The sequence below is a fragment of the Centruroides sculpturatus genome, unplaced genomic scaffold, assembly GCF_000671375.1.
Source record: "Centruroides sculpturatus isolate CEXI.00-Female unplaced genomic scaffold, Cexi_2.0 scaffold749, whole genome shotgun sequence".
Classification (NCBI taxonomy): Eukaryota; Metazoa; Arthropoda; class Arachnida; order Scorpiones; family Buthidae; genus Centruroides; species Centruroides sculpturatus.
Genome location: NW_019385022.1, coordinates 205,884 through 219,760, shown reverse-complemented (window position 1 = coordinate 219,760; position 13,877 = coordinate 205,884). Strand labels below are relative to the sequence as shown.

Below are 13,877 nucleotides of genomic sequence, written 5' to 3'. Positions count from 1 at the left end.
GTTAATTAATAGTGTTTTTAGTGATGACGAAGAAAACATTGTTTAATTTATATTAATATGTATCACTTAAAAAATTTTAATGAAGATATTTATCTTAATTATGAAAATATACTAGCATGTTTTTTAATTTTTGGAACCTAACCCTCCTTTTCGTATTAGTTCTTTGTTTCGTATAACACGGATTCGCATAACACGGCAATTTTTTGGAACGTAACTACCGTGTTATACGGGGGTTACCTGTACTCTAACATTGTATGTCTCTAAGAAAAAATTAAAAAAAATAATTATTATTTAAAATGTTTATTATTATTTAGGTTTATATAATTTAATTATATCTAATACATTAATAGAGCATTTTTTTTTCTTTTTTTGAATGGTTAATAATAAATGAATTACTCGAAACTACGCGCATATCAAATACGTCATAATACACTATATTCGAACAAACAACACGCGTAGAACAACTTTTTCTATATGATTTTTTCAAGGCCAACTGCTTTTACATTATATAAAGATTTACGTTTCGTAATTTATCCAATAGAATAGAATATCCTTTAACAAATTCGATAGCAAATCTTAGAAATCTTTGAAACTAGCCTCTTAGCCTATTTACTTCTAACCTGATTTGGTAGCCAATTGGAGTTTTCTGCTGAATAATAGCGCTCGACAAACGAAACTCACTTCAGAACTTTCCTTATCATGATACGAACACAAGTTATTTTCACTATTTTCTGTTTGAGTAAGTAATTTCCCTTTTTAATAATTAATTATATGTTATACTGGCACGTAATTATAATTTATGTATTTAAATACTTTATAAGAATAAATTATAGTTTAAATATTTTAAGCTCTGTTAGAGTTATAATATAATTTTTTTTTTTTTAAAATTTAACTTCATCTTTTATTACAAATAAGAAATTTTTTTTATATTTAAAATCATTTAAAATAGTATTAAAATTTAGTTAATTTTTGTTGAAAGATAAATTTTTCCAGTAAAATTATAGTTATAATAGAAAGAAGACGTTTGACCTATTTAATCTGAATAACTTTCTAGGTTAGTTGTGAAGGAAAATGAAATTATTTTTTATATAATATAATATAATGATTAATTAAATTATAAAATATTTTCAAATTAATAATTATATTATAAATAACATAACATTATTTTAAAATCTATCAAATTGTGGATTATTGTTAAATGTATATTATGTGTAAATATTAATGAACCCGTTCTTAATTAATAAAAATTATGTAAAGAAACTAAAAAAAAAATAGAATGAAATCTTTATTAAAACCATAAAAAATTGATGAAAATACAAATTAGATTTAAAGTTCTTCTAATTCTAAAATTGTTTCTCTATGAGGAAAAATATCCGTTGTATTTTTATCGTTACTTCCTTATACCGAAGATTTTTCTTGAATTTTCATAACTACATTTACCAGTTCTTCTCAACTTTAAATGGATAGTTTTTTATGTACGTAATTAAATAAATGATTAAATTATTTTAATTTATTTTTTCCATTACCGATTACGAAAACATTGACGTATGGGAAAAAAAATCAATGAGTTAATAGGAATATCTGATTTGTCACTTTCAAACAAGTTCTTATTCTGGTGAAAGAGACCTACTAAACTTTTAAAAGCAAGGTTAACTAAAATCTTTCATAAGTGATTACATATTTACTGATGTTAAAAGGTTGCCTTAGTGTACTGTTTTCGAAAGCAGACAATAAATCGAAGTGTTACGAATTCTATGATTAGTAAATAGTCATTAATCTTTTCTAAGTCAGAATAGATTAAAATATTATCTATTTTAAGTCGTATCATTTTAGAATCTGGAAGATAAATTATTAATTACTAATTTATGCTTCATAGAGGATAAATTCTTCTCCTATATCTCATCAGAATACTGAGATTTGTAATGAATTTTTCTTCGTTTTCAACATACGTTTTTTAATACGTCCTTAGTAAAATGCATAAACTGTATAGTGTTAATATACGTTTCTTAAAAATATTAAAACTATACTAATTACATTGTTCCTCAATCTTATTTTAAAATATGAATCTATGTATCTTTATATAATTACTGGATAATGCGTGATTTAAATTTTGAAATATTTTAGAGCATTTTAAATATTATGAAAACTTTTTAATATATATTACATTAAACATTACAATAAAATTATTTTGATAGGTGTCAGCTTTTATGCATCAGCGGATAACTGCGACAAAGATATTCTAACAACATGTGCCAATGTAATCGAATTTATGTCCAAAAGACAATCGGTTATTGCAGGAAAAGAAATGATAGATGACCTATGCAGGTAAGGGGAAAAATATATGTGAATATTTAAATATTTACAGACACTTTACAAGAGGAAAGTTTTTTTATATTATAATTATAATGTAGTAACAATTAATAATTAATAGAAAGAATTGTGCAAGAGGAATTCCTACTGTCTGTTTGATAGAAATACATTTTTATTTAGAAAATTTTGATAAGCTAGTAAATTATATTATTTTTTAAATTAAAAATTACATTTAATTACAGTAGAGTATTCATGAACCGGGCTATAAAAATGCACCATAGTAGGGACCGGTCTATTTACTTAGTGAAGAGAACAGATTGTTTAATGACTCTTTGACAAGATCAATGTGAGCTACTAAAAAAAGGAGTTTTTAAATATTTTAAAACTTCCACAGCACCAACTGAATATCGCGCATCGCCCGGTCAACACATACGAAACGATCTGTATGTTTAAGTAAGACGAGTTCAGCTGTTAGTGCTGTTATATTAAGTATAAGTAAATTAATATATTTAAACACAAATATATTCTTATATAATTCTAGATCAGTGTTTCAAAACCATTTTTATTTATTATTTTAATTACCAACTTTCAGCATACTGAAAAGACCGTGACATTACTTCGGAATTGCAGCTTCAGGGAGTTCGCGACCCACTTATTTAGAAGCACTGTTCTAGATTACATATACAATATCTCAATAATATGTATTATTAAAGATGTTAATATACGCACATATATATTTTTTTTATTATTAGATTTTAAGATTTACTTTTCTATTTTCTAATCCAAATTCCTCTTCTTTATCTTTGCATCCTCCTCCTTCTCCTCCTCCTCCTCTTCTTCTTTATCTTCGCATCCTCCAAACTTTCTTCGGTTTGTTTTTTAATTTTTAAATGAAAAAANAATCTTATTTTAAAATATGAATCTATGTATCTTTATATAATTACTGGATAATGCGTGATTTAAATTTTGAAATATTTTAGAGCATTTTTAATTTTATGAAAACTTTTTAATATATATTACATTAAACATTACAATAAAATTATTTTGATAGGTGTCAGCTTTTATGCATCAGCGGATAACTGCGACAAGGATATTCTAACAACATGTGCCAATGTAATCGAATTTATGTCCAAAAGACAATCGGTTATTGCAGGAAAAGAAATGATAGATGACCTATGCAGGTAAGGGGAAAAATATATGTGAATATTTAAATATTTACAGACACTTTACAAGAGGAAAGTTTTTTTATATTATAATTATAATGTAGTAACAATTAATAATTAATAGAAAGAATTGTGCAAGAGGAATTCCTACTGTCTGTTTGATAGAAATACATTTTTATTTAGAAAATTTTGATAAGCTAGTAAATTATATTATTTTTTAAATTAAAAATTACATTTAATTACAGTAGAGTATTCATGAACCGGGCTATAAAAATGCACCATAGTAGGGACCGGTCTATTTACTTAGTGAAGAGAACAGATTGTTTAATGACTCTTTGACAAGATCAATGTGAGCTACTAAAAAAAGGAGTTTTTAAATATTTTAAAACTTCCACAGCACCAACTGAATATCGCGCATCGCCCGGTCAACACATACGAAACGATCTGTATGTTTAAGTAAGACGAGTTCAGCTGTTAGTGCTGTTATATTAAGTATAAGTAAATTAATATATTTAAACACAAATATATTCTTATATAATTCTAGATCAGTGTTTCAAAACCATTTTTATTTATTATTTTAATTACCAACTTTCAGCATACTGAAAAGACCGTGACATTACTTCGGAATTGCAGCTTCAGGGAGTTCGCGACCCACTTATTTAGAAGCACTGTTCTAGATTACATATACAATATCTCAATAATATGTATTATTAAAGATGTTAATATACGCACATATATATTTTTTTTATTATTAGATTTTCGAAAAATGCGACTATTTGTGCTGATAATTTAGCAAAAGATTGCCCTCAGATTAAAGAAAAACAACAATATAAAACTTTAATCCGAGTTAACCAAAAAGTCGAAACTGATGTTTGTGAAGAAAATTCGGAAATCAGAAAAAGTATGTATTAATAATAAATTTGTAAAGTATTTTAAAATTATTTTATTTTATTTATTTATATGTTTATGTTTGGAACAGATAAAAACTACTTTTTTTAATGTTAAAAGTATTGTAATAGTAGGCCTATATAGACTTTTAATATCCAAAAGAATGAAAGAAAGAAGAAGAAAGAAGAAAGAATATGAATTAATTATTATAGTTATTTATTCATACGTTATGAACAGTGTACTGTACGTTGATTGATATATAAAATTTTAATATTTAATTTTCTAATGTTTTAAATAATTCTAATTAATAGCTATTATCAATCCGGATTCGTTTTTTTTAATTACTTGTTACTCAATAAAATTTCAACACAACTGTATGAAAATGAACATCCGTTCTCTCTTGTCATACATTTTAATTCCAATTAGGTCATTAACATAATGTTGTCATTTTAGCAATCATATTCTTGAGTAATATAAAACTATTTGGAATAAATAAAATGCAAATTTATTACGAAATAAAATAAATTTTACTTGAACTTAGAAATTCTAGAATATAAGAATAGACAGTAACAATTTTTAACAATGATAAAAATAACATTTAAAATCATTTGTTAATGTTAAATGATATCAAGCGATGTGAATTGGTGTCAATTGACTGAAAATGATTGTAAATGATAGCTAATAGCGAGTCATCTGCCATTATTCATTTTGTATAAGAAAGCTGTTAAATTATACAAATTGAATGATCAAATGGCATTAAATGATGCCATTTGATCACTCAAAATTATTTCATTGATAAATGATATCATTGCAAATCGTTTAATCATTTAAAACGTGCTTAAAAGAACCACTTTCAGAAATATTATTGCTATTATATAAAAATGATGAAAGGATATTTTTATTAGGGCTACTACACTAAATATTCTAAAGAAATCAATAATGGGTTTAGGTTGTCCCAAATCTAGATAAATGTGGATTTATAAGGCCTTTTTTATATAAATTTAATTATGTAAACCGTCTATCATACGATAATTGATATTGCACAAGTCTACATCCTAGTTGATACTGGATTTCGAATGCTGGATCGATAAGCATCCGCAGTGTTTGTGCGTGTCTGAGATCCTAAAAGCTCAGAATTTTATGTAAAATTTAGGTTGCTTATATATAAAAGCTGTTACTGATAGAAACTATATACAAATCATCATTAAAATTTGATTATTTCAATAAGATAAAGCTCCATATTTCGAGCTTGATCTTTGTTTAGTTTTCCAAAATATCAATAGTAGGCTATATTATTTAAGCTAATTGGTCTATATTGAAGAATATAAATTGTCAAATACAATATAAGAAGTAATAAATTTAGATATAAGAATGCTATTTTAAATTTTTTAAATAATTTGATAATAATACTGTAGATACAAAAATATGGAAAGATATTTTGCAATTAAAAAACAAATGTAAATTGTGATATTATAAGCCAGTCTAAAGAAAATTACATTATATTTTTCATACGTACTGTATACTATTTTTTCAATTGTATTAGTAGTTTTCTTGTATTTTAAATACGTTCATTATATTTTAATTATTTATCTAATTCTACATTCTTTTTGCCCCTAGAAAAATCTAAGAAAAATAATCAATCACAATATAATCTTTATCTCACAAGTTATGAAAAATGAATTACATAAATAACAAATATAAGACCTAAATAAATATAAAGGAAGTTTACAAACTTCTGATACCAAGAGAAATTTAAAAATTTTCTAAATCAATAGTCATTACTTTTTTAAAAAGAAATATCTAATTTAAAATTTATGAAAACTGTGCGAAATATCATAAATATTTTTAATAATGAAGTTATGCAAGATGAAAACCGAGAATCAGAGCTACGAAGTCTCTTATTAGACTAGTTGAAAAGTCTGTACTCGTACATACAAATTTTTATAATTTAATTAGTGATAAATAAATAAGAGAAAAACATATTTTTTTATAGAAAATATTTAGAAAACGTCAATATTGTGATAAATACTGAAAAGTTTTGAGTTCAAATGTTATTGTGCATTAAAATATATATATTTTGGCATATAATAAATTACAGTATCTTTTTACATTGATTAATTATCCAAACTAGCTTTAAAAAATTATTTATATGCTAATTACTACTAAATGATCTGATTATTTTTCTTAGATTCACTGTATTTTATCATTATTTCTCATCCAAAATTAGTATTTTTGTAGTATGATGTGTAATATATCTCCATATTCACTGTGTATCTTATAATAATAATTCTATTAATAACATCATATTAATTATAAATTTATTTTAATTGTAATTTTATAGTTTATGCTAAACATGAAGATTGTCTTCATAAGATAACTGACGATAAAGCTTTACAATGCGCTCAAGATTTTATAGTCATTTTAAGACTTTTAGATGAATCGTCTGATAAAGAAGTTTGCTGGTAAGAAAATTTTTAAAAATATAATTTAATTACATACGATGTGTTAATATGTTTGCTAATGTTAGTGTATATCCAAAAATTTAACTTTAATATATCCTATAGGCTACAATTTATAACAAAAGTTTTTGCATGCTCTCTTTCATGTTCGGTCAAAGATTGATATTGCTTTTCAGAAATAACAGCATTTCTATGTTATAATTATCCGTATCACTTATACGCCCGTACTTATATATAGAATAAAGTTTAATTAACTCAAAATTTAATAAAGTGGAAAGATGTAACTATCTGTAATTTAGAAAGTTAAATTCTATTGAGTTTCTCATATAGACTTAAATCTAATCATTATCAAATTTCAAGTAGATTTAGCAAGGCTGAAAGTGATGTAAATAGAGATATAAATAGAGATTAAGACTATTGTTCGGAATATGTATTTGACTATTCGAAAATCCAAACTGCAAAAGCAGTTGATTAACTTTTCTATTAATCTCTTCTCTATAAAGAAACAGTATCTCATATTTATCACTTTAACGTAATATAAATAAAAGCTTTATTTGTATTTTTAAGATTAACAATTTTATCTCTGTTTTCCATAATAAAATAAACTATGTTTCTAAATGTTTTTAATTAATATTATAAGCGAGGTCAGAGACACCGGATGGGACACTCTCCCTCTTGGAAGTCATAAAAATATATGAATAAAATCAATAATATAAATAAATATGTTTTTATAAAATAATTTAATTTATATCACTTTTAAATTATTTAATTATAATATTCTTACATAAAAGATTAAATCTTAAGAGTTCCTTATGCAGCCATGGCCGGATTTCTCGAACTGATCCTGAATATGTTACATCTTATTTGATTAAAGAACATTTAAATTATACTTAATAGAAGTATATTTTACTTTTTAATAACATTACAATAATATGCTATCATTGTATATTATTAAATTGCATCTTTATGGGCCTGATAAGTCCTTGATAAGTTGGACCCGTCTCTCGTTGTGCCCCCATTGTGAGCCTGGCCAAACCGTGATGAGTATGATTAAAAGGCAGTGTCCTTACGGCGGAAAAAAATTATTTAAAAAAAGTACATATCATCAAAATTTACTCATTAAAATTAAATAACGTAATATGTAACTTATGTCATAATTTCTTCCTGTCGTAACGTTATCCAACTCAGTAGAAACTTCTTACACATTAGAATGGATCGACAGTAGGCAAAAATAATATTTATTATTATTGTTAAAACCTGTTTTAAGAGCTGCCAATTAAAATATATTCGTGTATATTGAAGACAGCTTCTACATATAAAAACCTAAATTGTTTCCATATTAAATATTTATATTTATATTTTTTATATTTATTGATATGATAAATTTTCTTAGCATTTGATATATTAAAAAATGCAATTCAAATAGTTTATAGTAAGTTAAAGGTGCGTTATATAAGTAAACATTATAGTTTTTTTTATTTATTTTTTCACTTTCGTCTCTTTAAGCCCTGTAGACACTAAGAGAGCCTTTTTAATCACGGGTTTGTCTAAGTCTACATGGGGCCTACGGTAGAGTGGGCTCCTTTAGCTCCTTAGTGGCACCTCTAATTCTTTAGTGGATCCATTTGCCCGTAGTTGTTCCGATCCGTAGAAATTAGTTATTTGTTTATAAAAAGAAAAAAGATGAAACAGGAGTCTGTTAAGAGAGAGAAGTGGCCTACTCTTCTTCTGGGCGCCATGAAAGCTCTGAATCCGAAGTCTATTGATAACAAAAACTTTGTGTCGTCGTTTCTATTTTCTCCTCCGGCGTCAGAAAAACGTTTATGATGATTTTAAACTAAGTGTTTTATATATGTAGAATAGATTAAGGCGGGAAATGCGTATCAGAAAACATAACATTTATTAATTTTTCCACTTTATATCCAGTTTACGTCAAGTACAGAATTTGCGATTATTATATTTATTTGTAAATTTTTAATGCACTACTGCGGTTATTATTATTTCTTATACTCGGGGAAAATAATTTAATAAATTAGCAAAATTCATTTATAAACATGATTGAAATTATCGTTGAATTAAAAGATATAAAGTTGATAATTCCATAATCCGAAATATCATGACGTTCGATTAAAAGTACTGTATCCTGTATGTTATTTTCAAAATAATTTTTGTCTCAGAATTGCCACGTACTGTCTGAGATGGACTATACTTCGAAAAATTCCTAAGGTTGCTCACCAAATTTAATTCAGGGACATCCAGAGCGGTAGGCTGACGCCTTAATAGCCTCGGCCATCTGCTAAAGTTTTTGTTAGTCACATTATACATTCGTAATTTATATCAATTTATTTTAAATTCTAAATTTCCTATTAATTTTTTATGTATTTTATTAAGATAAACAAATATATTTACTTAAAAGGTATTTTAGATAAACGATAAGCCATTTTAAATATACAAGACGGGCCAAAAGTCAATTAACGTGCACTCGTGATTCAGTCATTTCATTAGAATCGACTGAATCACACAAACGATAACATGCAGTTGTTCAAACCAGTTTTCGTCGTTCATAAAATAATCTTAAATATAAGCTATCTCAGTTATCTAATTTTCGGAACATCCTGTCTTTCCTGATAATATTTTATAATGATAATTAATCTTGAAATGTCTAAATTTAAGAAATATAATTTAATGTGATTGTTTTGATAGCAATCATGGCTAAATTACTGAATTGGATTGATGGAATAAGGAAACGGGGCACTTGGCGATATGCCAAGAGGGAGTACTTTCTGTGGTTAAATTGACTTTATTTAGTTGTTAGATATGCGAAGAAAATCCGAAAAACTTCACATGGGCTGGACATGTGGAGCTTTTCGTATATTCTCTAGCCCAATGGTTCCCAATTAGTGGTACGCGTACCCCTGGGGGTACGCGAAATTGCATGAAGGGGTACACGCGGCAATCTAAAATCGGTCGATTTAAAATTTAAATTCATGAGATGAAGCAATCAAAAAAATAATGGGTGGACCATCAAAAATTTGGCAATTTACAACATCATGTCGAATGCACAAATTCGTTTATTTATAACTATAAATATTCTCGAAATTTCGTCAAAAAAATGCGTTTGTGACAATACAGATGTTGCAGCCGACGTTTTTAACGCGAAAACGTGTATGTCGGACGTTCAGCGCCGCCTTTCTGTAAGCCTAGAAGTTTGACAATGGCGTTTGGAACGTCAGTAGAATTGTGCTCGACGTTCTAAACGCCATTGTCAAACTTCTATGCTTATAGGAAGGCGGCGCTGAACGTCCGACGTACACGTTTTTGCGTTTAAAACGTCGGCCGCAACCTCTCTATTACCTAAATGAAATTTCTACGCAAGTAACAAAAATTGTACAGTTATCATTATTATCATGTCAGCGAAGCGGCAACAAAATATTTACTACCATTTTGCACAACATACCTCTGCGAGAGCGGATTTTCGGCCATGACAAACATGAAAACTAAACATCGTCACCAACTTCAACTCGAAGATGACTTGAGACTGAATCTGACCAAAAAGCAACCAGATTTTACAAAGTTGTGCAAAGAAAATCGTGCACATTTGTCACATTAAAATTAAATAACCCTATGTTATTTTCATTATTATTAGAATTTTATTTTAAAGGTAATAAATGTAAAAAAAAAAACTTATTCTATTTATCACTAGCTGTCTACCCACAACTTCGCTTGCATTATATCAAATTTTCTCGTGGGAGTAAGATATTTTCTCGCAGTAAAATGTAGCCCATGTCCATCTCTAACATGTAAGCTATCTCTGTGCCAAATTTTATTAAAATCTGTTCAGCGGTTTAGACATGAAAAGGTAACAGACAGACAGGTAGAATTACCTTCGAATTTATAATATTAGTATGGGTTAATATGAATTTCTGCTATAAAGGGTACGCGAGTTTGAGCTCTTCCTTGAAGTGGTACGCAAGAAAAACTAATTGGGAACCACTGCTCTAGCCGGTTGGTTAGGCAACCTAACTACTAGTGTTCTGTGATTTTATTTATCTAACACTGGGATTTACTGGGCAAATTAATTACTTACTTCCGTCTGATGAATGTATTGGTCAATTTAATTAGAAAACTTTTGACCATACTTATTTCGTATGAACATAAGTTTTATTTTGTATATTAGTTATTTATAATTTTGAAGAAGAAAAACATAAATTATGCCACAATGAAACATAACGCATGTGATATCGAACAATAGACAATAATCGACATTCAGTGTATTTAGTAATATAGAAGACATAACCGTGAATACCAATAAATGACACAATTCCTCATAAATTACATTTTCATTCTTCTGTTATTGTGGAAAACATTGTTTTATTGTGTCCAAAATATCATTATTTTCGGTGGTATTTTTAATGGGAAAAATATTTCTTAAAACAATGTTTTTTCCTATTTTTAAATTCTACCCTCAAAACCAAAATAATTAAGTCAAAGTATTCTCAATTCATGGATTTTTGTTTCTCGTGAATATTTTAATTTTTCAGCACAACAAAGTTTTTTTATTATTATTATTATTAATATTATAGGCTATATAAAAATAGAGTTTTAGATTAGTGCTTCACGAAGACGTTTCAGATGGTATTCTTTATTAACTGTATTCCCTTCTGGAAGAAATTCCTGTTGAATCACACCATCAGAATCGAACTGTGTTCAAGACCTCCATATTGTTTCGAACTTGTCACGCCTCTTTAGGTCCTGGTAAAGATTTTCCCACCCGCTATGATGTCTGAAAATTTTCTTCCACGTCGTATCCATAGACCAATATCTCATCCCCAGTGATGATGTTTTTCATGAAATATTTATCAGACTTAGCCCGTCCCAGAACTCTTCATTCAATTATACTCACGGAAAGAAAATCGCAAAACTCAATCAACATGTGTTTACACAAATGAACGTAACATAACAATAAATGAAGATAGAACAAACTGCTTACAGTAGATAGTACAAAAAACTTGCCGATGGAGAGAGGTGCAAGCTGCATTCAAATTCAATTATCAGTTGGTGTGTAATTTAAAAAGTTCACGAACTTTCTGGACAGACTTAGAATACAGTATTTTAATAATAAAAACAGACACATACACACAGTTCTTTCTTTCAAAACGAACGATCAACTAACTTTATTTCTCTTTGTTCCTGACTGAGCAGGGGTTCACATATTGTTGTCATTAAGTTAATTACTAACATGTACAGAATACCATCACTAGAACAACACAACTAATATACAACAAATATAATACATGCCATATATATTAAATTTTATGCAATGAAAATTAAATAATATTCTTAAAAAAATAGATTTTATTGGATTTATTTAGAAAAAGATAAAATATGCTGACTTATCTTTCAATATAATAAAAATATCTTTTCTCGCATAGTATCTCAGATTTATTGTTTTTTAATAAACGAAAAGAAAGAAAATATTTTCTGTATTTTTCAAAACTTTTTCTTTAATCCAAACACATAAATTTTAATTTTACTTGAAGTTTGTTATATTGTTCAGTTGCCTTTTATTCCTAGAATAAAGTCTATCAGGTGTATTTGATTATTTCTAATTGTAAATAGATATATTCAATTTCTTAAACATATTTTACAATACATTACTATTTTATATTTGTATAAATATAATATTCTTTATTTACTCTCATATAATTTATTAATTTATTTTTCAATATGCTATTTATTATAAAAATTTTGATCAGATAAGTGTTTTATTTTAATATTAAGACTTTATAAGTATATTTATTTACTTTTAAAATTTTATCCTTTATAAAATATTAATATCTTAAAACTTATTATTATTTTTTTAATGGATTTTAAATAATTACGTTAAGAAAATTAAAGTAAATACAATACAAAAATCGAAATTTAGTCTTTAAGCAGTTTTATGAAACAAACTGAAATGCATTTTTGGCAAGAGAAAGATTTATTAATAGATCTATATCTTTATATGCTTATATAATTTATTGATAAAACAAACTGCAATTGATTTTTTAACAAATTTAATACAGTTAATTCTGTCAATAGACAAACATAAAGAAAGTAACGCTTAAAAAGCAGAGAAAGTGTGTATAATTCCTGTTCTTTATTTCATTTCAGCTCTTATACGGAAACCAAAGAGTGTATTCACAAACTGGTTTCTTCAAATTGCGGAAATGATGCAGCAAATGCCACCGTACAGGTAGCCGACTTATTAACTACGCCCTTAACAGAACCAAGATGTTCTACCTTCAATGTCACCAAATGCTCCAAAGATTCTGCTTCTTCGAGATCAAATCCTAGTATTTATATCCTGGTTTTCGTCTTTTTATTTAGTTTATTCTTCTAATTTACTATCTCGAAAGAGAAAAAAAAATTACAATAAGATCATTTGGCAAATGATTTAGAAGACGAATTAGTCTACAAAGAATTTTGTCATTCTACAATCTTAACAATATCTAAACAACGATTCGACTTTTTAAAATTGAATAAGAATTATTTAAATTTTATGTGAAAATTTCTACACCGATTTAAATCTGTTGTTGAAAAAGTAGCATTGTGAAATGAAGTAAGCCTGTTGTTTGATATAATTTTGTCTTATACTGTGGAATATTATTATTTGTAGTTATTTTATAACTTTATCATTATGTACAATATATCGTAGTTATATTATATCCTATAACATCAATAGATATTAATTGTTAATTATCTTTTATATTCACATTTCTTTTATTTATTGTAAATATTTCAAATATTGTATAAATAATTTACCTTTTTGAAAGGAATTGTTTTATCTTATTCAAGATAATTGTTACTTAATTTTAATACAGTATTTAATCCAGCTGTAATTAATACTGTATAATTAATATTGCAGCTGACGAAAGTATTAATTACCACACAAATAGTATTTTATTATGAAGAAAGACCAATATATTCATTAAAATTTTTAATTTTTAAGCAAATATTTTTAAAATTATACTTTAAAAAATATTATATAAAAGAATTTTTATTAAAAAAGAGTTTT

General features: G+C 26.5%; 1 protein-coding gene across 1 annotated transcript; it reads left to right on the top strand.

Moving 5' to 3' along the window:
- Window positions 1-515: 515 nt before the first annotated feature.
- Window positions 516-13,826, top strand: LOC111633559. Its single transcript, XM_023378148.1, has 5 exons — window positions 516-739; window positions 2,196-2,325; window positions 4,229-4,374; window positions 6,703-6,823; window positions 12,974-13,826. Exons 1-5 carry the CDS (start codon window positions 700-702, stop codon window positions 13,200-13,202), a joined length of 666 nt encoding a protein of 221 aa, XP_023233916.1. The 5' UTR covers window positions 516-699; the 3' UTR covers window positions 13,203-13,826.
- The last annotated feature ends 51 nt before the right edge of the window (window positions 13,827-13,877 follow it).